General features: G+C 49.3%; 1 protein-coding gene across 2 annotated transcripts in view; it reads right to left on the reverse strand.

Annotated features, from left to right (window-relative positions):
- LOC133267990 (voltage-dependent T-type calcium channel subunit alpha-1H-like) overlaps window positions 1-26,954 on the reverse strand; it is a 51,802-nt gene that overhangs the window by 15,404 nt on the left and 9,444 nt on the right. The window contains exons 2-3 of one of the 2 annotated variants that reach the window (XR_009742932.1): window positions 3,551-3,710; window positions 2,471-2,652 (exon numbers count right to left, since the gene is read on the reverse strand). Coding sequence is in view for 1 of the 2 variants with exons in the window: in XM_061450792.1 (XP_061306776.1) it covers window positions 2,471-2,515 (45 nt within the window). In the remaining variant the exon portion in view is untranslated. Of the gene's footprint in view, window positions 1-2,470; window positions 3,235-3,550; window positions 3,711-26,954 lie in introns of those variants that run through there. The other variant, XM_061450792.1, reaches the window with a different exon arrangement.

Below are 26,954 nucleotides of genomic sequence, written 5' to 3' on the forward strand. Positions count from 1 at the left end.
AGACGACAGCTGCTGTCCACTTTTATCATAACACTTTTGTGTTTTATAAAGTGTTTAATCTTGTTTCCTCTCCTGAAAAGCAAAACTCAACCCTCAGAGGATACTCAGAGTGCACCAGGAGTGCTAAATAAAAGGGAGCAGTGTAATAAATGACAGGAGTGTTGCGAGCATCAAAAGTTACCTGATTCATAACCCTTGTGAAAAGCCCTTCCTCAGGCAAGTCCAGCCTTTCTTCTTTCATAGCTTCTGACCAGGACTGCAGTCACATGGTGAACCCATGCATCTTCCACAAGCCAGAAAGAGATTTTATTCCAGGAAAATAAATATTTGTGGTGGGCAGACCTTTCCCCATCAGTGGTCAGAGCCTGTTGGTACTGAAGCTGTGCAGGACACTACCTCTGGCCATCTTCTCTACCAAAGATGGTTGCAGCTACATGGAGTCCACTGTCTTGCATGATCTGGATTGCTCCCGTGTAGGAGCAGGGGACAACAAGTGCTGAACCACGTCAGAAAGCCCCTCGAAGTGTACAATGGACATAATTTTGTGACACACCAATAATCTCAGCTTCTTAGTGCAATGAGGATGTGGGGCTGGGCACATCCCCAGACCCACAGCAGCACTTGGAGTAACACCAAAGCCAAGTAATTGTCCTGAAAGACATCTGAGGCAAACATCCAGACAGGTGTTTAGACAATCGCTCTGAATCCTCAGGTGCCAGGCTGCTGGCAACCCACTGAGACAGCTCCTGCCTCAACCAATTCCTGATAGCCCCCTAAGAGATGTTACTCTTCTTCCCTAAGCACACCACAAGCACCACACATAGCAAATACGAAAGCAACCACAGGCACTCGCACTCCTGTATACACACACCTACATATGCCTTCCCCATTCCCACATAAACCTGAGGGGCTGGCTGACCTTCTCGTCCCTTCATGCTAGCAAGTCCACCCTGGGCTGCTGAGGTTAATCCTCTTCTTCCTCACCAGCCACAAGACACCACCACTCCCTCTCCTCATAAAAAGCTTCTGTTATTCCTTCCTGAGAAGAAGGGTTTCAATTCTGTCCCCGAAATGATGAATCTGAGCATTATATGATTTCAGATGCCTGCAATTCACCAACAAGCCCCTTCAGGGGGAACAGGGAAAAAATGCAATTGAATTTATTCATGCATGAATATCAAATGAGAAAAAGAGAATGAGGAGGAGGGCAGGAGAGAGGGTGAGACAGGAGAAAGAAACAGGGCAGCAACGAAAAGTGCAAGAAACAAAATGGTAAAGGAAGGTGAAGGGTACACACAGAGGGGCACAGGAGGACAGATGCACATAAATACACACCCAGGATAACCCATGGGTTATCACTGATGTCCACATCCTAGGATCATGTCTGTTTGCCTTCCAGCATACCCACAGCATGCAGATAAAGAGACATTTGAACTCTCATTCAGATAAATCTTCCAAATTGATAAAAACATGCAACAGGCTTGGAAGGAGAGGAGAGGGAAAGGGGCTGGGTGGGTAAATGGAGCCATGCCATTCATCCCTTCACAGATTTGGAGCTGGTGAAGAGAGCAAGCCTAGGGCAGCTCATGCTCCAGAGCAAAGCCCTCTCTTCCCCACACTCCTCCCCAGAATGCACACACCTGGGAGGATTTCCATGGGCTTGCTGGCACGCACACCACAGGCTTCCTTCACAGTGGTATCCCCTGTGTTATCACTTCTTCTGGGAAGCCACTGCCCTCCCTAAGCAGACCCTCTTCTCCACCACCCCTAAGGGAAGGGTCTGAAGATGAATGGCTTCTTGTCTTGCAGCTCACAGTAATCACAAGGCTCCATCTTCAACCCCCAAGGTGCTTTCAAAGAGTTTTGGCACCTCTCCTGAGTGATACATGTGGGCTATGTTTGGAGTGACCTGCAGACCTCCTGCAGGTGGGTCACAGCAGAGGTGAGCAAGGCACAAGCTGGTCCTACAGATGCATCCAGAGCATTTTCAAGGGTCGCCCCCTGTCCCCTCTGTGATTTTTGAGAGGAACAGGGAAGTCTGCATTGCCCCTGCCACCACCTGAGCCAGGAGCACTGGCTTGGGGGGTTAGTGGAGAAAGCATGAGATTCACTGCAACTGCTTCAGGGAGGGGACTGGGTGACAGAGAACATGCAGGAAAGGTGAAGGCATATCAAAGCAGAGAGGTGTGTGGATAGCTCTGGGAGATGCAGCCCTCTTGTCTGCAGGTTTGCAGGTGGCTGTGGGCTGAGCTCATTAGGCAGCAGCCCATGCTGGATTTAAAGACATCCTCTAACCAGGTCTCATGGGCATCATCCTGCTTCTTGTCAGGCTGACCCAGCCCTGGTCCCTCTTGCCAGCCCTGATGGCAGATCCTGCTCTCCTGCACAGCACACAGGAGCCAAACACTGCAAATCCTGTTGCCATGAATGGCTGTGCAGCCCAGACCACCCTCCATCTCATCACACAAACCCCTCGGAGCTGGGTCCACTGTGTGCCCAGATTAGCTGACCTCATCCCCAGGCACACAGCAAGCAGGAGAAGCAGCCAGACACAAAACAGGCTCCCAGGTAGGGCATCAGGTCCAGCATCTGTTGCCGTTGTGGGTTTACGTTTGCTGCTTCCAGGAGACAGTGCTCAGCTTTTCCCACACCCTTCAAAATAGAAAGAGAAAAATGAGAGAGAGAGAGAGTAAGCTCTGACGTGAACCTAACTTTAGATCCAAGGGCTGATGACTCACTCCACTGGGGGAGAAGTGGCTGAGCTGGCTGTAGGTTTCTGTTTATATACCTCGCTGAGCTAAATATATAGACTGAGAAGTTATTCTGTTCTAGCCCAACAATTTCAATCTGCATTTTATCCCTCTTGATCTTAATGTTCCCTTCCCTTCTAAATCTCTCTCTCTTTCCCCCCAGTGTTGCCTTTCTAATCCCCTTTATGCCTGCTTTGTTGTAGGAAATTGGAGAAACACATCTCCCCACCTTCCACTTTCCACAGTGTTTATGGTTAGACTGACAGGGGATTGCTGGGAAATGAATCAGTGTTGTGGCTCTTAAGCACAGCTCTTCACACAAATCTGCCGATGCATTTCAGACCTGGTCCGGCGTTCTCAACCACACTGCCAGCAATGAGATGCTGTGCTGCCTCCTGATCCCGCTGGTCTCACAGATCTCAGGATGGAAGGTAGGTCCCTCCCAGGAGTCCCCTGTCCTGTCACTTCAGTGTGGAGCTCCACTACAGCACCCACCCATGCATCCCAGGACTGGCAGTGTGCATCCCTGCCTCCTCCATCCCGGCACCCCAGGGCATGATGCCACTCTGCCAATACACTTTAGGCCCCAGCTGAGGCACTTGAGCATCAGGGGCTCCCTGAGGAAGGGCTGACAGCCACTACCATCTACCCTTCATTTCTGTGACCAGAAGAAATACTTTATCATAGGCAAAAGGAATCTGAATGAGACCTCCACAATTCTTTTGACCTGTGATCAGCCAGGACAGAGGATTCACATGGCTGGCACCCCACAGCTCCCTCCCTCACACCTGCACCCATACCTTGCACATTTATGACATGATGGTGCCATGGTCACTCTCCCTTTTGACAACTATCACATTCCAGATGTGGGCTGCAACCTGTCCATCAGCTGCACCCACAGAGGGGATCCCAGATATCACCTCCTCCTCTCTGCTGGGTGCTGCCATCGCTCCCCACCACCTGATAAATACAATATCATCTTACACATTGGAAAAGAAGGCCCTCAAGAGCTCTCTCAGATCAGAGAAGGTCAGAGACAGGGGATGTCTGAGAGTCAGGGAGTTTCCTGATGCAGGGAAGCAACATCCACATGCACAAATGTGCCTCGGCTTCTCTTTTGTAGGGAGAGTGGTGTAGCAGAGCTGAAATAGATGGCTGAGCACACAAGTACCACGTCTGATTGCATCAAATGCCACTGTGGATCTGTAACATCTGCAAGCTGTGATACCCCTCAATACACCCCTTCTCATCTAGAACAGGTTGAGGTAAGTGGAGAAGGTGATGGTGAAAGAGAACATCTCAGAAAGAGGAGAGAGGAAGAATATAAATTAATCTCTTCAGCAGAGGAGACAAACAAAAAGGAATCTCTGGCCCCAAAAGGCAGCTCCAAGCTATGGTGGCAGACAAGTTTCTAGATGGGAGACAAAGACCATTTACAAAAAGGTGGCTTGTTACGAAAAACAACAGTGGAGAAAGAAAGTGTAATGAGGAGGTGTGCATTCGAGGGAGAGGTCTCCAAGGGATAGAATCCAATTTAACACAACAGCTCAGTCTAGGAAAGGAAGATCATCATTGCTATTTGCTAAGCAGCTCCTGGGAAGAGAAGCATTGTCTTCAAAAGCCCCAGGTTAATCTTCTCTAGGATTGGGATCCAGCAGTGAAACCTGGATCTGAGCATCCCCAAGGCGTCCCTTGGGTTTGGACCCAGACTGAGGTACTCTTGTCTCTAAGGGACTGTCTCATACAGTACCTGTTTGTCATCTTGCTCAAAACCTTCTTGTTTCTGTTCAAAGTATCAGAGAGCTATTTTCCCAGCTGTTGAGCAAGCACCAAAAGTTAAGCCATGTGACCTGCTTCACCCCACTGATCATCCGAAGGACAGCACGAAGAGTCTGTGTACAGCAGCCTCATCATCCTCCATGCAAGAAGGAACAGCGCTTCATTTGGAAACAGCATAAGCAAGTTAACCTCGAGTTTGTTTGCAAAATGCATGTTGCAGGCTCTGTCTAGGCTGAGGTCAACGGCCTCCAGAGATCCATTACCCTCTCAGCACAGCCATGCTCCCTGGCTCTGGCGGGCAGCCCCTGCCTGCTCTCACACAGCCAGAGGGAGGCCAGAGCAAAGGCAGAGCAGGGAAGATTCATCCTCTAACCAGCAGCTACTCAGAAAGCAGAGAAGAAGGCAGCAAGGGCTAAAGAGCACTCCAGGCTGGACTATGGTCTCCTCTCAGGCACGTTCATGAATCCTTTCAAAAGAGAGCAAACCTGCATCTAAAAAAGCAGACAGTCCTTCTCATCACCCATTCATCACTTTGGCCTTAACTCTTTGAGACTCTATGCCATGTTCTTCACAGCTGCTTTATCCCAGCTGGACCTGACCCATGGTCTTTCCTGGCTTTGGACCCAGGAGAGCCTCCAAGGAAAACCAGACAAGTGTCTGCAGTAGCTGAGTCCAGAGAGCAGCAATGGGCCAAAAAGCAAGAGAATGGCTTGGGCTAGTAAGAAAAATGGAGATCTACAAAAACAAAAGAACAAAGGCGATCTTGTGGTGCCACCTCGTGATGGGTTTGCACAATGGAGCATGGGCCAAGAAGTCCTGGGTCCATGGGTAGCTGCTTTCCAGGGAGAGAGGGCAGAGGTGGAAAAGGACTGAGATAGGAGTCCATATGCAGTAAGGTCTACATAAAGGTGAGACCATTCACATTTGCTCAGGTAAGACACAACTTTGACTCAGACACTGCTTTTCCTGAGAGCAGCACAAGCCCAAGGAAGGCAATAGATAGCTCCCCGTGCAAATGTTAGAAGCATAAGATGCTGATGGATCCAACACTTTTCCATCACACTGTGCCCTCTGGCAGAGAAGCTCATGAACTAAAACAATATAGGAATGAAAAAGAGAACGTTTATTGTGGGACTCACCACTGCAATAGATGGGTGGCTGAGATGATGCCTTTTCTTGAACGAAAAGCATAAACTGGCACAACATGAAAGGTTTGAGATTCAACTGCTCTCTAACATAACTGAAAATTTATTTCATCCAATGATCCTTATACTGGGCTCCAGGGCAAGATGAAACAAGATCAAATGCCCAGGATATAAGCTGAGAGGACCTCTTCTTTTAGGGTGAGTATCTCCCTAACATTATCTCTTTCCAGCTCTCTCTGAAGCATGATGCATACTGATTTCCACCCCATCGGGGGAACATGCCCTTCCATGTACTTGATCCTACCATTGAGGAACTGTCTATGTCTAGAGGCAGCTGATGTATTTTCTGTTGTTGAGGTACAAAACAAGGCATCTCCTCCAGCACTTTTCAGCTGTAGAGATGTTACATAAGCACTTGACAAAGGGAACAGATCTAATTAGCTCTCATCTTAGAGACGAGGAAACTGAGGCCCAGAGAAAGAAGATGATCCATCCAAGATCACCCTGCAAAGCAGGTGCAAAGCCTGGTCTGCGCAGCCCCAGCTCTGCAACTACCCCATAGGTCATCATGTACCAGCATTCAGCTGAGAGACCCGCTGGATATCAAATCTCATCATACAGAAACCAAACCTGACACATTAAGGTGTGCACTGACAAGTGGAGAGTGAGGAATGTGCTTCCCACCAAACTTCACATTGCACAGCTTTACTTTAACCAGAATGGGCAGTTAAATTTTCCATGGAGGCAGAGTATAGGCAGAGAAGATGATCTTGGATTAGATCAACTGATCCAATGTGGCATCCCCTGTACTTCTAACTCTTCCCAAGTCCCGCAGTCCTCTTGGGTATATTTTCCAAACAAGAAAGAAAATAGAAGAGACAGAGAGATATAAATAATGGAGACTAAATTTGAGCTATAGCAGTGCCCAAGGGAGAATTCAAGAAAAAAAGAAACACAAAGAAAAAAAAAAGAATCAAGAGAACAGTTTATCAGATGCAAGGTTAGGAAGGGACAAGGGTTATGGTTATTAATAAGCCAGTTTGCTGTTCCGCTCTCAGGCTACAGGCCAGTCTCCTGGCCCTCCTCCCCGTCCTCCCCAGCTCCTCCATTGTTCCCATCCTGCCTCCCTGTCGCTCATTCTTTCTGCTCCATCACTTCATGTCAAGTTGGGAATTTGATGCATGGTGCCTGCCTTTTCCCACGGCTTCCCACCACCGACCCCCTCCTGTGCAGCCCCTTCACCCACCCCACCCCCCCCACCCCCCCACCCCCTCTGGGTGCTTGAAGCACACCCACCCTGCAGGGCAAGAATTCTGCATTTGCTGATGATGGAGCAAGGAAAATGGTCTGTCTGAGCAGGGCCACACATACAGCCAGAGCTGAAGGGGAAGCATGGAACCACCATGCTTGGCCAAGCCAGTTTGTCCTGCTGGTACCCAGGTAGCATTCACATGGTGCTGCAGCATGCCTTATGCATCCCCAAGGGCTGCTCAGGAGGCCTGGACATAGAAAGCAGGGGTTATCCCCAGTCTGCAGCACAAGCAGGCTCTGTGCCACCCCATGCCACCCCTCTGTTGTACAGGCTTTGAAGGAAAAAGCCTTCTCCTTTTCCTAGCGTTCACACAGCTCACTGGGACATGTAGGGCCAGACTCAGCAACATGTGGAACAGGCAGGCAGCAGTGGGTTGAACAGGAAGGAAAGGACTCCGGTATTTACATATTTACAACTGGGAAATGAAAGATGAAGATGAGAAAAAGCCCCATGTGAAACAGCTCCCCACAACAAACCACCAAGAACAGAACCACAAAATAATACTCTGCCTGTGTGAAGGCAGAAAAGACACATGGTTTCTCATTACCATCAGTTCTCCAGAGCCATCATTTTAAAAGAAGCTGTCCTGGTGTCACCTGGGATGCAGGGTTGGGAACCTGCTCCATACTGGCCACAAGCAGTTCAGAAGTACTCACTCGCATCTGCAAATTGGGCCAGCATTATGCCATCCTCCCTGGCCAAAAAGCTGCTGCACAAAATTCCTGGGAAAAGGCTGCTTGTCTGAGACATGTGGCTACTTAAGCAGCCTGGCTGTCAAGCAAACCAGGGCACTGCAAGCCCAATGCAGAGCTGCCAGGAGCCAGCACTGAGCTGGAATATAGCCATGGTTAGCTGGTGAGCTGCTGCAGCACAGCAGGCACAGCATCCCTGCTGGCACCAGCTCCTGGTGACCTTTTGCACCCCCCTCTCCTGGCTGCCACGGGAGTGTGAAAACTAGCCAGGCAGAAAGCCCGGCTGAAAGCCTGGCTGCTGCGAATGCCACTGGGGCCTGTCTGTGCCTATGAATGCCCTGCAGTGCTCACACATCTGCCTGCATGTGCGCACAAGTGCTAACACCCAAACCAAGGACAGTCTGCGCCACACATCCACATCTTCACATGCACATACACCACTGGCAGCGGGATGTGTCAGGCAAACACATTCAGAGATGGGCAGGACTGGTTAGTCAAGGAGAAGTACCAGGCAGGGATGAAGGCAGCCTGTGTTTTCCTCGCAGCTCACACACAGGCAGCTCTGTGTCACTTTCCGCTCTGCGCAGAGAAGGTAGCATCTCCCATCTTTTTGCTGAAGTGTGCTGGAGCCCAAGGTTGAAGATCAGCTTCTGGGAGACAAGTGCTTATTATATGTCTTAAGCACACGCTTAGTGCTTCTGTATGCATCATTGCATATGAGCTGAACTTCTGTCAGAGGGAAACGAGGGAGGGAGAGCATGGAAAGGGGGGGAGGGAGGACAGATACCATTTCTGCTGCGCTCAACAGGAGCAGGAGAGGTGAAAAGGTGCAGGCAGGCAGCTCCCAAAACACGGGTGCCAGTGAGGGCTCTCAGCCTTTGCAGTGAGATCACAAGGAAGCAAAGCAGCAGAAGGAAAAGCAAAGCAGGGAAGGAAGCAGTTTTAAAAGAAAAAGGGGAAGTAGGAGCTACAGCAGCCATGAGGAGAGGAGACCAAGCTGTGGAGAACACTTCAGCCAGGTTGGAGCTGAGACAGGGATACACCAAGGCAACTTTGCAACTGTTGCAGAAGGCAGATAGGTAGAACCAACAGCCATAAGTACGGGAGTACTGTGTTCAGCTCTGGGGCCCCCAGCATAAGGAAGATAAGGACCTGCTTGAGCATGTCCAGAGGAGGGTCACAAACATGATCAGGGGACTGGAGTACCTTACCTATGGGGACATGCTAAGAGAGTTGGGCTTGTTTGGCCTACAGAAGAGAAGGCTCCAGGGAGACCTTATAAGCAGCCTTCCAGTACTTAAACGAAGCCTAAAGAAAATATGGAAAAGGATTTTTTTATCAGGCAGTAAAGTGATAGGATGAGGGAGAATGGATTTAAACTGATAGAGTGTAGATCTATATTAGACAGTAAGAAGAAATTCTTCTCTGTTAGGGTGGTGAGGCGCTGACACAGGTTGCCCAAAGAAGAGATCCCTGGCAGTGTTCAAGGCCAGGTTGGATGGGGCTTGGAGCAACCTGGTCTAGTGGAAGGCATCCCTGCCCATGGCAGGGGTTGGAACTGGATCAGCTTTAAGGTCACTTCCAAACCAAACTGCTCTGTGATTCTGTAAGTGGGCAGAAAGAGAATTTGCAGGTTAAAGGTGAAGACCAGGTAACAGGTGTCAGAAGCAAATGAGAAATGAGAGAAGAATGAGATTCCACAGGCCCATATGACAGACAGACTTTAGCATCTTCTAGCTGCAGGAGATAAAAACTGGGGAAGGGTGAGATTGGCTGAATCTTAGTAAACCATATTCATGTGCTGTTTTTCACCCTGGGATGGAGGAAAACAAAATCACAGCCCCCCCAAGTGTGTTGGCTGAGGGGACCTGAAGGTTGGTTTCAAAGGTAGCCCCCCACGGAAGGCTCATTTGCATGATGACTGCAAAATCCCCAAGCAGTAGAGCTGGTTTCCACTGCTGAGATGGTTTTCCAAGCAGCATGGATGCTACGTGGAAAAAAATGAAAGGTTCTCCGCCCCTTAGATCAACACTAGAAAGACTTTCTAAAGGAGACACATGCACACACACACAAAATCAGTTTTGTTTTAGACATGTTTTTGGCTCACATCTAAGGCAAGATTCAGTTAGAATTAATTGCCTTAGTGAACAGTAATGCAATCCAATCCAAGTCTTGTGAGAAAATCTGATGAATGACTTCAGTTGTCTAGAAAAATGACATGTAGTCGAAGTTATATTTGGGAAGTGAAGGATAGCGTGCATCTCAGAAAAGACTTATGGTTCCAGGGTGATGGAGAGGTTTTCTTCTATCAGTCTGAGAGGGATGGGGGAGGAAAGCAAAGCACTCCTCCAGATAGGTGAATCATGACACCATGATCAGAGATGCAGAAAGCATGACCTGCCAGGAAGGTATTGAGCAAAACAAAGCTGTTTAGACTATAGAAGATTGATAAGGAGCACAATAACAGTCTTCCAATGCATACAAGTTTGCTACAAAATGACAAAAGTTCTTAGTTCTTAGCATCCACAGTGGACAGAAGAAGCAACAACAGACTTACACTGCAGTACAGGACATTCAGTGAGAAGGAGAACGAGGCAGACAATACTTGAAGATGCAGGGGAAAGTCCCACACTTCAGGCCTTCAAAACTAGGCCAGCCCAAACCTCTTGAGAATGATGATCATCCTGATTCAATCATTGATCATCCTGACTTGGATATGAAGTCAGTGACATCCTGAGGACCCTGCTAGGCCTGTCTTCTGTGGGTGTCTAATCCCAAATGGCTGTGGCCACCACCACAATCAGGTGTTGCTGTTGTGGTGCTGTCTCTCCCCTGGCCATTGCTTCTCCAGCAATGCCCATTTATTTTGTCTACCTGAGAGTCCCACAGAGCACAGCATGTGCTTGCAACACTTTGTGAATAATAACACTCATATATCTCCAGCAAAATAAAAAACTGGGTCAGCTACAGCTATGTACATCAGGAGCAGCCAATGCATCTGCCAATGAACCCTCCAGTGCTGCAAAATCCAACCCACCAGGCACACAGGGGTTATAAGGCAGTGTCCCTCCATGGGGGGAAGAGGGGAGAGTTCAGATCTGACTGGGGAAACACAGCCTTTTTGGTGACATTTCATAAGTAAAACCATGAATAAAACAGGACCTGAGAGAGGGTTCTAACAAACTGCTCACACTAATATCCTGGCCATTGGGAGGGGAGGGGGTGAATGCACAATCACCCCCAGCTCCAGAAGCTGCCTCCAGTGCCTCCAACCTGCGCACATACATATCAGAAAGGGCTGGATGCAAATAAAGCCAGAGACACATATTTACCTGTTGTAGTCTGCAGGAGGGTAGCTGAGGAGGGACACTGAGAAAGATCAAGCGAGTCAGGAGCTCTGGGAAAGAGCAGAGACAAGATGAAAGCACAGCATGTTGCAAGAGAGACTTAACCACGAGAATTTAGAAAGAAAGGAGAGCCATGGCTCACAACTTGGAGCAGGTTCCACAGCTGATAGGAGGGTCTCATGCCCCTGAACTCACAGGCTCTCAGCTGGCTGCAGCCCATGTATACGGATGCCAAAGCAACCATACTGCATTTAAGAAAAGCCGAGCTTAGGCTGATGGCCACGAGACCAACATGAGACATATTTAATCACCCAGTGAGCAAGACCTTCAGCCACCACATGTGTACTTGCATGCATGTGCACATTCATCCTCACTGAGCCAAAATCCAGCCTGAAATCAGACCATCTGTCAGAGACAAAGCTGTTTGCAGCAGCAAGGCAGCCAAAAGGGAGAGAGAAAATGGCCTCAGCAGCAGGAGCACAGGTGGGAGCTGCCCAGCTGCCTCATCTGGCCATTCCTCTTGCTGTATTTTACAAAGGCCTGGTGAGCAGCGCTGGGTTCCCTGGAAATGCTGCCCTGTGTTGTCTCGGCACAGAGCCACATCCTACACATTAAGGTACAGCCCCCAGAAGACAGAAAGCTGTCTGATGTACAGCTACAGGCTGGACAGAGAAGAGACTCAGAGCAGCCCTATGGACAAGGACTTGGGGGTCTTGGTCGATGAGAAACTGAACATGAGCTGGCTTCAGTGTGCACTCACAGCCCAGAAAGCTAACCGTATCCTGGGCTGCATCAAAAGGAGCATGACCAGCAAGGTGAAGGAGATCCTGCCCCTCTACTCTCATGAGAACTCACTTGAAGTACTCTGTGTGGTTCTGGTGTCCTCAACATAAGAAGGACATGGAGCTGTTGGAGCAAGTCCAGAGGAAGCCACGAGGACGATTACAGGGGCTGAAGCACCTCTCCTAGGAAGACAGGCTGAGAAAGTTGGGGCTGTTCAGCCTGGAGAAGAGAAGCTCCGTGGAGACCTCATAGCAGCCTTCCAGTATCTGAAGGGGGCTTATAAGGATGCTGGAGTGAGACTTCATCAGGGACTGTAGTGATAGGACAAGAGGTAATGGGTTCAAAGTTAAACAGAGGGAGTTCAGGTTAGGTATAAGGAAGAAGTTCTTTACTGTGAGGGTGGTGAAGCACTGGAACAGGCTGCACAAAGAAGTGACAAATGCTCCATCCCTGGCAGTGTTCAAGGCCCGGCTGGACACAGTCTTGGGCAACATGGTTTAGTGTGAGGCATCCCTGCCCATGGCAGGGAGCTGGAACTACATGATCTTAAGGTCCTTTCCAACCCAAACCATTCTGTGATTCCATGATCCTGTCCCCTCCTTCCCCCTGCAAGGGGAGACAGGAGAGAGCAACTGCCAATTTTAATGTATCCAGTGTTAATCAGGCTGGCGAGGATGTACAGAGCACAGAATCAGGCAGCAGGAGCACACAGGCAGGGAGCCGGAAATAATTACTGTGATACTGTAACCAGAAAACACAAGGCCAAGCTATTTACCACACTAATTGCTATTTATCCCTGTTTATGGCTCCACATGGCAGTGGGACTGGGGGTATAAATAGAATCATAGAATCACAGAATCAGCTAGATTGGAAAAGACCTTTAAGATCATCAAGTCCAACCATTCCCAAGCACTGTCAAGGCTACCACTAACCCATGTCACTAAGAGTAAGAGCCTCATCTACATGGGTTGTGAACGCTTCCAGGGACAATGACTCCACCACTGCCCTGGGCAGCCTGTTCAGATGCCAAAAAACAATTGTTTTCGTAAGAAACATCCAAAAGGGATCAAACGATGGTTTGGATTAGAAGGGACCTTAAAGCTCACCCATTTCCAACGCCCTGCTACAGGCAGGGACACCTTCCCCCAGACCAGGTTGTTCCAAGCCCCGTCCAACCTGGCCTTGAACACTGCCAGGGATGGGGCAGCCACAGCTTCTCTGGGCAACCTGTGCCAGTGCCTCACAGCTCTCACGGGGAAGAACTTTTTCCTCATACAAAGTTGAATTAAATCCTTTTTCCACGTGTTATCTTTGTGTGTCTTGAGAATGTTTCTGGAGCTGAAAAAACACCGTTTGTTTTTTTTTCCAAGCAAACAACAGTTTCATAATTCAATTCATGGGCCATGAAGGGAACAGTATGGCACAGCATAGCATACCACAGCACAGCATAGCATAGCAAAGCACAGCACAGCACAGCAGTGCACTGAACAGCATAGCACCATGAAGAAAAGTCCTAATTTCCAGGGCTGGGCTGAAGCTTCCAGCAAAAAAAGAAAAAAAGACAACACGTCATCACATTACAGTGTGTGTATATATATGTAAGTATACATGTACATATACACACATAAATATATATTTGTAGATATATATACGTGCGTGTGTGTATATATATATATATATACACACACATACATGCACACATATACCTACCCCGCGGACAGAGATGACACCATCCCTGATGTCCCCAGCTGGGTTGCATTCCTCCATGAGTTCCTGGAACTCTCCAAGTATGTTGTGGAGGGTGGCAGTGTGGTGGTGGTGGGGCTAGGGTACAGTGAGGACACTTTCCCTGATGTCCTGATTTCCCCAAGAACCTCACCGTCACCAACTTCCTCATTGAGTTCTGTGACTTCTTGGAGAACATGGCAAATGGCAACTGCCATTGGACCACACAGTGCTGGCGCAGCTGCCAGACATTAAGGACACTACAGTGACCACCAGTGTTACCAACTGTTCTGCAAGGTCCTCCATGAGCTCCCTGAAGTCCACAAGTACATGGCAGAGGGCAGCTACCCCAAAGAGCCATTGGTGGTGGCATGGCTGGGAGCTGGCAAGGACACAGTCCCCGATGTCAACAAAGTCCCCATCCTAACCAGCTCCCTCAACAAGCTCCCCCACCTGTTGCAGTACAGGGCAGAAGACAGCTGCACTATGAAGCTGGAGAACGGTGATGACACCTTCCATGATGGCTCCTACAAGCTTACCAGCACCACCTCCTTCAGCCAAACCCATGACTTCCTGCAGCACTGGGCACAGAGCAGGAGAAGCAAGGGCCTCCCGGTGGCAGTGATGCTGACTCCTTCTGGACGGTGGCAGCGATGCTGACTCCTTCTGGGGGGTGGCAGCCTACCACTTGCAGGACCCACACGGGGACAAGGTCAGGGTGTCAGCAGACCTCCCACTGTGGCCATCACTGAACACCTCTGAGACTCATGAGGAGAGCTCTCTGGAGAGCTCTGTGCACAGCTCCAAGGAGAATTCAGAGGCTTCAGGGGACAGTGCTGTGGAGAGTCCCTGGAAGCATCCCCTGCCAACTCCTCTGGAGAATCCACATCCACTGCTGAGTCCCCAGTGGCAGCCCAGGGTGGTTCTGACCTGCTTGCCACTGCAGAGTCCCCATGCCAGTGCCCTGGCTGCCCTCTGGCACCATTCACCCTGCACAGCCACTCTGGTGCAGGAAGCACTGCACAGGCAGCCCAGGGTGGTTCTGATCCACTTGCAACTGCTGCTGGGCCCTGTGTCCTGCCAGGGGGAGCCCAGATTGGGAGAGATGGGCCACAAGCAGGCCAAATGCCCTGTGGCAGCCAGCAGTCCCAAGGAGAAAAGAGTCCTCCCAGCAGGACAACATCCCACCAAAGAAAAGGAAGAACATGGTGCTGCACCAGCCAACCAAGCACTAGGAAATGCTGTGCGAGGGCAGACGTAGAGAGACAGCACAGTGGTGGGCAGCAGCAAACAGCAGACAGGAAGCAGCAAGGGGAGAGCTGAGGATGCCCTGCACCAACTGCACTGTGTGCTTCCTGAGTTTGGTCCAGAGTTTCCACCTGCTGGGGCAAGAAGTGAAGGTGCTGGGGCCACTGTGACCATCGTGCCAAAACTGTAACAGAGCTGGAAATTACCCTGAAAAACCTGGGAGAGAGTACTATGGCATCCAAGTCCCTACAAAATCAAAGGAGCAGGTTACAGCACAAGATGTTAAAACAGACTCTGCTCATAGAATCATAGCATCAGCCAGGTTGGAAAAGACCTTTAAGCGCATCAAGTCCAACCATTCCCCAGCACTGCCAAGACCACCACTAACCCATGTCACGGAAGGCCTCAGCTGCACAGGCTGCAAACATTTCCAGGGGCAGTGACTCCACCACTGCCCTGGGCAGCCTGTTCTGATGCATGGCCACCCTCTCTATGAAGAAATTGTTCCTAATCTCCAGCCTAAACGCCCCCTGGTGCAGCTTGTAGGCCGTTTCCTCTTGTCCTGTCACTTGTTACCTGGGAGAAGAGACCGACCCACCTCATTACCCCTCACCTTTCCAAAGGGGCAGCGCAGGCCCGGTTCAGGCCCCACCGTGGAACCGGCCCGTGACACCGTGCAGCGGGACCCCAGCCCCGCCTCTGCCGACCCCGGCGGCTCCCGCCCCTTGCAGAAGGGCTGCCTAAGCGCTGTGTGCCGCTGCTGGCATGGGGAAGGCCCCAGCAGCCGCCAGACCCTTCCCTCCCGGCCCGACGGAGCGGGTGGCACGGCCCAGCCACCATCTCGCCACTCGCTGTGCTGCCAAGCAAAGATGATTCCAGCCCCAGACTGAGCAGGCAAAATCCCAAGCCCCAAAACAAGGAGCTGAAACAATTTCAGTGGTGACCACAAAGCCCCTTTGCCACCCGGGGCTGGTACTGCTCAGCTGCTGTAGCACAGACTTGGAAAGCTCCAAGCTGATGGCTAGTCTGGGCAAAACTGGACTTGTGGCACCCAAGCCACCATCATCTATGCTTCCATAAGCAACAGTGCAACTACAACTGTAGCACTGTTCCCCCTTCCATGCTGTGGCAACCAACATCATTCACTTCTCTGCCCCACTGCACCCGTGGTCATTCGTACCTGTATTTCAGAGTTACCTCTGCGGCTGAAATAATGCTCCACATTGTTCCTCACTGTCCTGAAGAAATGCAGAGCTGTGTCTGCTGTCATAAATAAGCCCCTGCTCCACCAGTGACCCGGTGGATAGTACCTCTGCACAGCCTAAGCTATTCCCACAGCTGGGGATCTTCAGGATGCTCTTTGAGGAGTATGCTGAACTGAAGCATGTGCTCTCTCACACAGAGGTGGTCTTCCAGCAGCTTAGCACCAATCTACACCATCGTGCAACCCCGCTGGTGGCTATTTAAGGAAGCATTTGAGAATTTCAAATCATTTCAATATCCTTTCAATACCCTTGAAGCCAACCTGGTCCTTTTGCTGCGAACCAGCATGTTGCTGCCTATGGTTCAGGCCTTGCTTAAGGTTAAACAACTAAAAATGCCACCAAGATCTTCCCCAAGGCTGGACACTCGTGAGTGGCAGGGTGTGGGGGTCAGTATGGGCAAGTACCCAGGCTAGTGGCACCTCCAGTGCTTTGGAATTTAACCCCTGACCAAGTGTAAACCTGGGAAAAACTAGTAAAACACATAGACAAGGTGTGCTGTTGTCCTGGCACCACCAGCGAGGGACAAACCACTGCAACCTGCTGAGGCCTGGCCCATGCCTACTGAGCCCTGCTCAACACTATCCAGTACCCTCAAGGGGAAAAAGATGTCTCTGGATCTGACGGCAAAGCAACAGACACAACAGCTGCTCCAACCCCAGAGACAGACGCCACAACTAGTGTCTCTCACTGGGGTTTGACCAGCCACAGTCACTGCGATTACTTCAACCACAGCAACAGGCACTCCAGCTATTCCAACCCCAGCAACAAACAGACTATGCAGCTACTCCAATCCCAGCTGCAGTCACTGCAACTAGAGTCTGTCACTAGGGGCCAAATAGCTGCAGTAGCTGCAGCTACTTCAACCCCAGCAATAGGCATTGCAGCTATTCCAACCACAGCAACAGACACTGCAGCTACTCCAATCCCAGCAACAGGCACTGCAGTGACTCCAGTCCCAGCAAAAAGCACTGTGGCTACTCCAACCCCAGCGATAGATACTGCACCTGCTCCAACCCTGACAACAGGGGTTGGACTACTTTTGCAGCAGGCACTGCAGCTGAACCAAAGAACCAGTCCGTGCTGCTGTCAGTCAGCCCTGTACAGAAGAAGAAATGGACACAGAAGTCACCTCATGTAGTGAAAGAGGACGACGCAGGGACAGCACAGCAAACAGAGGAAGCGGCAGAACCAGAGATAACCTCTCAATGCCTGTCCCGAGTGAGCTGAAGGATATATGAAAAGATTTCAGCCATCAGCTCACGTACATTATCACCTGGCTGTTCCGGTACTGGGACAATGGAACTAGTAGCCTGAATATGTCGTCCAGTGCACGAGTCATGTGGCAGAAATTGGTATGAAGTACGCCATCATCACATGCCAACTCACTGGCAATAATGAACTGGAGAGACATAGAGACACCACTGGTGAATGAACTCACTTGCCAACTCTGACAACACAGAATAAAACTCTTCCTCCCAATAGTCTCACATCTCAGCTGTGGAAAAGCTGTCTGAATGATGTCAGAAACTGTTCCAGGAGTTCCGACAGCAAACAGAGGAGAGATCCTCCTCCCACCTGCACAGATCAACATCTCAGCTATTGACAGTAAGCATCCTTCCTCTCAAGAAGGAGGATATAGAAGGTACACTCCACGGGGTACCCCATGGTTTTACCTGCAGGACCACGGAGTGGACATGAGGAAGTATGATGAAAAAATCTACCTTAGTCCTAGAGGCACAGGTATGTGAATTGCAAGGAAAAACAACCACAAATGGGGGTTCTTCCAGAAGAGTCATTGCTCCGGTCTCCAGTGGACAGCTTCCCAGAGACAGTGGGAGGGCTGACCTTATACGTCACCCTATAGTAATAAATTCTAATCCATTTTTACAAGAAGTAAATGGTAAATGGAGCACCCTATGACCAGGCATAGAGAGGCGCTGTCTCCAGTCAGGTGGAGGAGATGGGACAACCGGGTTAACTGGACTGTATGGTTTAGATGGCCTGGCATGTCAAAGCCACAAAACTACAAAGCCCTAGTAGACACCAGTTCACAGTATACCCTAATACCATCAAGGGTCAGAACACATTTGTATTTCTGGAGTGACTCAACAGCTGACTGCACTGGAGGCTGAAATCAGCCTGACTGGGAAGGAGTGGGAAAAGCACCCTATTGTGACTGGCCCAGAGGCTCCATGCATCCATGGCATAGACTATCTCAAGAGAAGTTACTGATGGGGGTACTGATGGGCTTTTGGAATAGCTGCTTTAGAGGAGGAGGCAATAAAGTAGTGTTCTACCTTTCCTGGTATCTCTTAGGTGTCATGGGGTTCTGGAGAATGCACATCCCAAATTACAGTCTGATTGTATGCCCATTCTATCATGTGACACAGAAAAATAATGATTTCAAATGAGCACCAACAAGGTTTTGAACAAATTAAACAAGAGGCGGTTCATGCAGTAGTCCTTGGACCAGACCGGACAGGGCAAGATGTGGAAACTGTGCTCTGAACCACAGCCAGGGAGAACAGTCCTACCTGGAGCCTCTGGAGAGAGCTCCAGGGGAGGCTGGAGGTTGACCCCCTCAGCTTTTGGAGTCAGATACAGAACCCAAGGCTGAAAAAGAGATACTAGCAGCCTATGAAGGGGTTCAAGCTGCTTCAGAAGTGACTGACACTGAAGCACAGCTCCTCCTGGCACTGGAACACCAGGCTGGGTGTTCAAAAGCAGGGTCTTCTCTACACGTCATGCAACTAATGCTACATGTTGTAGCATACAACGAACTCGAACAGGAAATCCCAGTCATCCAGGAATCCTAGAAGTCATCATGGACTGTCCAGAAGGCAAAGATTTTGGAATGTCACCAGAGGAGGAGGTGACATGTGCTGAGGAGGCCCCACTGTACAACAAACTACTAAAGAATCTATTTTCTGGGGAAAACAGTCTGGGTTATTCCTGCCTCAGGCAAAGGCAAACTCACTTGTGGGACTTCTTTCATTCAAGGACCTGAGTGCACTTGGTGGGTAATGTGGGAGGATGGGAAGTCCAGTGTGTACCTCAAGGGGATTTAATCTTGGGTGAGAATAACCACTGAACTATATGATGCTCTATGCACTGGATATTATTGCTTCCACAGCAGCCATACACCCATCGCTGTGCTGAACACCTCATGGCACCCATCTCCACTGCTCTGGATTGGAGGATCTGAACCTGACTCCCTTTTGATCACCACATTAATGAAGAACAAACTTCGATAAAACTAGACAAGTGCAGGGTGATGGAATCACCTAAAACCCTGGGGAGACAGTGGCTTTCCAGTCTGGAGGATTTGCCCCTCCCATTGCATCAGATGTGTCAGAGCAGCATTTCATTTACCTTTTCCAGTGATTTTTATCTGTCTGCTTATTAATGAAGAAGTTTAACCCACTCCTTGGCAAATCCCTGAAAGTCAAGTCATGGTGAGGGGGAACCAGTCTGTAAGCATTGACCCCTTTTGGTGCATGAAGACTGATCTCCCCTTGGCTGATCCTAGAATCCTAGAATCACAGAATAGGGACCTTCAAAGGTCATCTAGTCCAACCCCACGGCAATAAGAAGGGACATCTTCAACTAGATCAGGCTGCTGCCCCTTGCAAAGGTCTGTGGGTGCCCTGCCTGCAACCAGCATGGGTTGCTGAGCACTAGCCACATCCCTCTCCCCAGCTCTCCAGTGTCAAGCACCATGCACCACTGTGCTGAGAAGTCAACCCAGCCATGGCCACCTCAAGATGATTTCTAAACACAGCCCTGACCAAGTCATCAGTGCCTATCTGGGAAGGACATTTACTTTCCTTCAGATAAAAATTAACTTGTAAAATCCATTTGAGTCTGTTCATCTGATAACCTGCTTCTCTTGTCAATCCTCCTCCTCTGAGATGATGCCATGTTTGCCCAGTGCCCAGACGTTCACCATTCTCACATATTGCACCCACCAACACCACTGCACAGAAGGATGCCTCCATAGACCTTTCACAATCTAGACACCTGAGAAAGTGCCATCATGAAAGTAAAATAATCTTCTCAAAGGGAAAAAATCCTACACCAAGACTTCACTCCCATCCTTCTCTCCCTTCAAAGGGGGCTGCTCTAAGCCATATGAATTCTAGTGTTTCTGAACCCCCCTCCTCCGTGCCCTCATCACTGTGACACACACAGCCATACCCATAACACTTCCTCTACACCACTGCTTCCAGCCCTTCCAGCCATGGCTCCCATAATGCTAGAAGATGATACCACAACTGCACCTCTGTTTACATTTTGGCCACAGGTGTGAGCACCCAGAGCTGCTCACACAGTGTTTATGCTGGGGTTGGACTTCCCCTGGCTTTTGTACAACTGCACATGGGAGCCAGGCATCTCCTCCATTCCCACCATCTGTAGGTAACTTATACTGACAGAATGGCTGTTGGCCTTGTGGACCATACAAGAAACTCACTTGCCCATGTGTTGACATCTTAAGCAGTACAAACTCACACCCTGGCTCACAAGATGCAAGGGAGAGCTCACAAAAGAGTTAAGGGTTGACACACCTCTTGTATATGTGTTGTTCCCACACATTCTTTCTGGCGCAGTGATGCTGCTCATGGATATTTGTGCTGCCCTACTGCTGCAACAGAGCAAGTGCCCAAACAATGTCATTTGTTCCTAATGCCTGTCCACATCTCGCAGCCTCAGCACAACTGGCTTAATAGCCAATCTCTGCTGGGAGGCAGCTTAAGGAAGAAAGGGAGAGAGAAAGAAAGGAGGAAAGGAGAAAGCAGCAAAAGGAAAAGCAAGGAACATGAATAGAAGCTCATAGAATAGATAGTAACACTGCCAGGCACAGCAGCAGCTCAATTGGCTGTGGCAGGCAGACCCTCTCTGCACCTGGGATTCAAACACAAGCCTATTTTCCTGGTTTCTTTGAGAGACAATGAGTCCTGACTAGCTGTCAGTGTGCGCCCAGGAGATGTCACCAGCAGAGAAGGGCCCCAGGTGCTCCCAGCCCGCAATGCTGACACAGCTATGATGGCTGAGGTCACAAATGGCATTTCCTGGAGATGAGCGACGAAGAGCAGAGAGGAGGAGGAAGAAAACCTGAGCAACAGTGGAAACCAGAGGTCCGAGGCAATGCTCTTGCCAGGATTCCTGGTGTTCCCAGAGGATGCAGGACAGTTGTGCTTGCTCATCTGAGGGGCAAGGCAGCTCCCAAATGCTGTGTGCCTTCAGGCAGACACACTTCTTCACCTTAAGTCCTGGCAGATACACAAGTGAAGACATTCACTGTTTTTCCTCGGCTTGCCAGCTCGCTGAGGGTCCATGAAGGATATACTCCTGGAGACTGTCATACTCTATGGTCAGGCCGTTCCAGGTCTGCTAGCAAGCAAGCAAGCTACACCCTCAGCAGCCCATGAGAACAAGGGCATCAAAGCTAGATGGCCGTGTTCAACCTCAAGGGACCCACAGCAGATCACTTGAAGAAGTCCACTTTCACCCTTTAGCATAGCTCCCCTTCCCAGAAGTGACAGCAGGTGGGCAACCCCAAAGGTGAGAGACCACCAGCTGGTACTTTTAGCCTCCCTTCTTGTAAAGAAGCTGGACAGGTCACCTCACATATTCCAGTGAGGCACCGACAGGAACCCATTCCTGTGCCCTCCTCCATAGCCACACAGAAGTGCCACCCATGACTCGCCACCTTCCCTGCCTCCTCTCACCAAACCACCTGCACATCCTTCCCCACTGCATCAGGCCAAGTAGCTGCTGCCAATTAAATGCTGTTTTCACTAGGTTTTTAATAAGAAAAAAGTAATTGAAATTTAATTTAGTCAACGACGAAGCAACAGGGGAGGGTGTGTGAAAATGAGCCAGTGTTGGCTCAGATTCCAGCAGGAAAGAGCTTGAAACAAGAGCTGTGCGGGAAGACTGGGGGGATGCCTGGGGGCAGCTGAGGGAGATCTGTACAGGAGGTTTCAAATCAGGGGCTCTCAAATCCTGATTTGAAAGCCCTCGATTTGAAACCTCCTGTACAGAGATTTCAAATCAGACCTCTCAACCAGATTTCTTCCATAGCCCATTCCCAGCATTATGTGTAAAGCCTCCACGCACCCTCCCCCAGTTATCCACATACCCCAGTGAAAACCTCCTTTCCCATCATGTCCTCACAGCCTGCAAGGAGCAAGGCAGTCTCTCCTGCACTCTTCCCCTCTGCCGCTGGTGCTGCTGCGATCAGAGCCCTGACTGTGCTGGCAGCTGCAGGCCCATCAGCACAAGCTGCTGGCAGAGAGAAAGGTAGAAGAAGGAGAAGCAGAAGGAGTCATGGGGGCTCCGAGAACAAGACAGGGCTCGTGAGTCATCCCCTCTGCAAGTGCGTATCCACAGCCCCCGCTGGCTACTGCCGCGCTCCAGGAAGATGCTGAATATTGGATGAAGGGGTTTTTTTTTAGATCTGCTGAAAATGGCAAGGGAAACTCCACTGTCAATTAAACCAAAAAAAAAAAAAAAAGGGAAAGATCACAATCTCATCACCACAGCCAGTCTTACACCTTCCCCGAGGATATGTTAGAACAGCTAAGGGTGTGAGGAAAGCAGCCCATGAGGATGTGCTGCTGGCAGGCTGGGGGAAGAGATGATGAGGGAAAGGCTGTGGGAGGGTGGGTGTGTTGCCATTCCCACCAGTGGGAATGGGGGTGGGTGCACAGGCAGCCTGGGTTTGCAAGTGGAGGGATGGAGCGCCTGTCATACCGGGGGAAAGCATCACCTTGCTCTGACACCTTTGCTACATCTCTGCTGTGGCTGCCACTAGAGGCCCTCGTTTGGGAAGGGTGAGCTCCAACACGAGCTTTTGCAGTGCCAACCTGCTGGGCAAGGACAAGGACAAGGACGCGGCTCACTGGCTGCTCTCACACAGCGTCACATAACTTATTACAGAAGCATGGGGTGACAAAGGACTCATGGGGTCAGCTATGTCCCCAAAATCAATGGGGTCTGCTTTTCCCCAAAATCAATGAGACAGAAACCACCTTTCACTGATGTTAGCAAAGCAGATCTTTACTCCATAGCTTGGAAAGCCTCTTCAGAGCAGACACAGGGTTAAATCTTCCCAGCTAGTAAAATCTCAGCCTAGTAGGAAAGGAAACCCCTGTTGCACTCTATATAGAAGGAGATGTGGCACAAGCCCTCTGGCCCAAAGACAAAGACATGGCTGTGGAAACAGAAGGGAGGGTGGGACCTGGGAATCGCAGGCAGGGGATGTGGGGCAGGAGTTCTGGGTTGACCCCCCTCAGCTCATCCCAGAGGAAACAGAATGCCACCAGGATGGTGCAGGGGGAATCTGAGTCTCATTGTGCAGCTGAGGGAAGGGAGGGGGAGCAGGATGGAGAGACTTGCAGAAATGAGAGACATTTTCTTTTCTCCCACTCTCTTCCATCCTGTCATTTTCTCTTCTCCACTTTCTCTTCTGGTCTCCATCTCACCTTCTGTCTCTCCCTCTGCAAGCACTTACTGGCAGGTTTTCTCCAGAACACAGCTATTTTGAACGTGTGTTCCTCAACTTCCCTTACAGTATTTGCTCTCTCATTCTCAGTATCTTCCTTGTTGGTAAAGCTGATCAGCTTAATGATGATAATATTGAACATGGTGAAATGGCTTCTTTCCCACCTATATCAGTTCTTCATTGCTCTGCTTTCAGGTACCTTCAGGCCACTTCCATGCCTTTGAGATACAAAAACTCAAATATTGTTTTTTTTTTCTCCCCACCATCTCCACTCAGAAGAGAAGGACATTATCACATATTGTTTATCTACTCCTTGAGAAATCCTGACATGTAAAATGTCCTGGTTTATTCCTATCCCTCATTTCCAGTCAGATGTCTCTCGTGGGGAGCCCAATCTCCTCAAGTTAATGGCTTGCCTAGGTTAGAAGTAGCAAGTGATATATTCCTTGTCTTCACGGGATCTAGAGCTCTACTCAGCCCCTGTTGCCATCACTTTTGTGCTCACAGCACAGACGTAACTCCCCCAAAGCAGAAGCTGAAGGTTCACAGTAAGGTCCTGCGTTTTCTAACAAAAGAAGCCCACAGATGACTTGTGCTGTGAGTCAGCCTAGTGAAGAGTGGCTCCCCATCATACCATGAGTCACAGAACCTGCCCCCAGTAGGAGCCCACAGAAAAACTGGTTGTAAAAGGTATCTCTGGAGGCCTCTGGTCCATCTCTCTGTTCAAAGCTGGGCTAACTTCAAAGCCAGAGCAGGTTGCTCAATGCCTCATCTGCTTGAGTTTTGAGTATCTCACAGGATGCAGATTCAAAAATTCTCTGGGCCACCATCTCACGTGCTGTGAGATTATTATGTTTTTTCTTTATATGGAGTTGGAATTTCCCTTGCTGCAACTGTCCCTGCTGCCTATTGTCCTTGGTGCACACCTCTGGGAAGAGTCCAGCTCCATCTTCTCTACACACACACTTCACTACCTTACCAATTAGACCCCCCCTTAAATTGCTCTCCTCCAGGCTGAACAAAGGCAATGCCCTCAACATTTCTTCACGTTACATGCTCCAACTCCCTGATCATCTTCATGGCCCCCCACTAAACACTCCAGTTTGCTGCTGTCTTGTATTGAGGCAGAGGGCAATGCCTTACTTTTCTTACCTGGGACCTTTTCTTACTTGGGACCTTCCTAGGCTGAACTACAGCCTGCTCTGGATGTTTCCTCTTTCCTTTATTTCACTGTTAAGTGAATGATAAACAGCCTCCAAGGCATCCAAGTCAATTATATTCAACAGAAACTGCAGTTTGGATCACCAGGTTCATAAGACTGTATCTAGGTTTTACTACCAGCAAATCATATTCCCAGTCCAGAGGAAAAACTATCCCTTGCCAACACCAGGATGAGTCGTCAGCTGATTTTGTGAATCTCTTAATAGGGGTGGGGAGACAGAAAACAGACTTAGTCCCATCTTCCCTACCCAGCTGTCAATGTAGTCTGGGAATTAACTCACATTTTATTTATCACCAAAATTTTCAGTCAACAGCCAAAACAGAAGTGCACATTTTCCCCCTGTAAAATACACTTCAATCATATCCCAGTCTTTCTCAGCATTCACTTCCACCCAGCATCTTGAAACCCCTTCATTTCATTCTTAAACAGGAGGGAGACAAGCTCCAGGAGTCCCAGCTGTAAAGGAGGAAGACACAGTCACATCATCTTGCCACACAAAACAAACAAGAGAAAGGAGAAGGGCCCCAGGAGAGTTGTATAAGGAAGATTCTACTCACTCTGTGCCACAGATGATTGACCAGGGTAACTCACTGCTGCAGGATATCACCAACACAGACAGTTTGACTGGGTGTTTAACTGGAGGCGAGTGGTTTTAAAAGCATAGACGGCACTTAGATCTTCCAGTAAGTGTGGCAGTATCTAAGGACTTCCAGGTGGAAGTTAGTGAAGTCATAAGAGATCTCTTCCTCCTTCCTAGCCAGACACCTCAAAAGAAGCATGTCATGGGGGGTGAAATGGGAAGGATTCACCTCCTTCTGAATTACCTGTGCACTAGTTCTTCCACTTTGATGGGAGTTACCCAGTGACCTACACACACGGTGCCTCACCCTGTTAAAAGAGCTCCAAGGAGAACTTCAGTGATGCCCCAAATTCACTAGTGGGAAAGTGCCACAATTCCTGGAAGGCCACTGTGATTTCAATTACCTGGAGGTATCTGAGAGGGATTCAGAGAGAGATGCATGGTCCCACCTATTCCAATTCCCCACCCTCAAGCTCCAGTTGCCATGGCAATGGTACTGACAATTTCAATGCATAAACCCAAATTTGCATTTTAATGGAACATAATTAGAATGTAGAAAGAAATGATTCTTCCCCGCTAAAAGGTAACATAAACGCCACATCTCACTACTAGCGAGTACTGTATATACACACATAGAGCCTATACATTACTGGCCTGTTGGGAAGTTGCTTTCAGTTCTTTTATGCCTAACAGCGAACTTTGATATCTGCACCACAAAACCCCCAGTTTCCAGATTAAAACAATCTATTTACCAGATGTCTGCTGCAAGCTGACCGTATCACCTCCTGGCTGCTATCCTGTCATGCCATGTTTCCCCTCCCAGCTTCAAGCAGGGTCTGGCCACAGCTGCTGTCCCAGCACTGAACCCTAAGACACTCTGTGTGCTGGTAGTTCTCAGGAGCTCAGCAGCAGCAATGATTTCAGACAACCTGTCCCTCTCCAACTGTCCTAATATTTATTTTCTTCTTTTATTTTTCTTCTATTATTTTTCTTCTATTATTTTTTTGGAACTAGATTTGTAGGGAGATGTGCTGTCACTTAGTTATCTGCAATATGCCCAAGAGTTTGTTCTCCAGCTCTTGGATCAGGAAAGGAGTACTGCGTTAGCATCTGTCCCACACTGTCAGCAGAGAGGCCAAGTAGTTACAAGAGGGCAGAAGGAGATTTTAAAAAGGAAATGTTTCCAAGACATCTCTCTTTACTCCAGCAACAGGCAGGGAAGGGGAATAGAGGGGGAAGAATCCATTCTGCACCAAATGGGAAGCAGAAAATTAATTTCTCCTGCCCTTGATACAAACTAAATTCAAAGCAGGCAGCTGGCAGGAGTGAATAGAGACAGAAAAGAGAAAGAGAAAAAATAAATTAAAAAATAAAAAAGGAAAGAATAAGTGAAAAGCAAACAAGTGAGTCATAAAAGCTGCAAACCACCTGGAAATTTCATTTGGCTTTTCAATTGGGAACTGACATGATGCCTATCTGGAAAGGGCAACCACATCTGGGGGTGGCTTAAAATAGCCACAGCCCAGACCAGCTTCCTGTGGCCCTGCTGAAAGCCACTGGGCCTCCCAGCCCTTGAGGGGACTGCAGGCATCTCTGCCA

This window comes from Pezoporus flaviventris, unplaced genomic scaffold (assembly GCF_033815535.1).
Source record: "Pezoporus flaviventris isolate CSIRO_AGI_PZ_B2104156 unplaced genomic scaffold, CSIRO_AGI_Pfla_v1 ptg000011l, whole genome shotgun sequence".
NCBI lineage: Eukaryota > Metazoa > Chordata > Aves > Psittaciformes > Psittacidae > Pezoporus > Pezoporus flaviventris.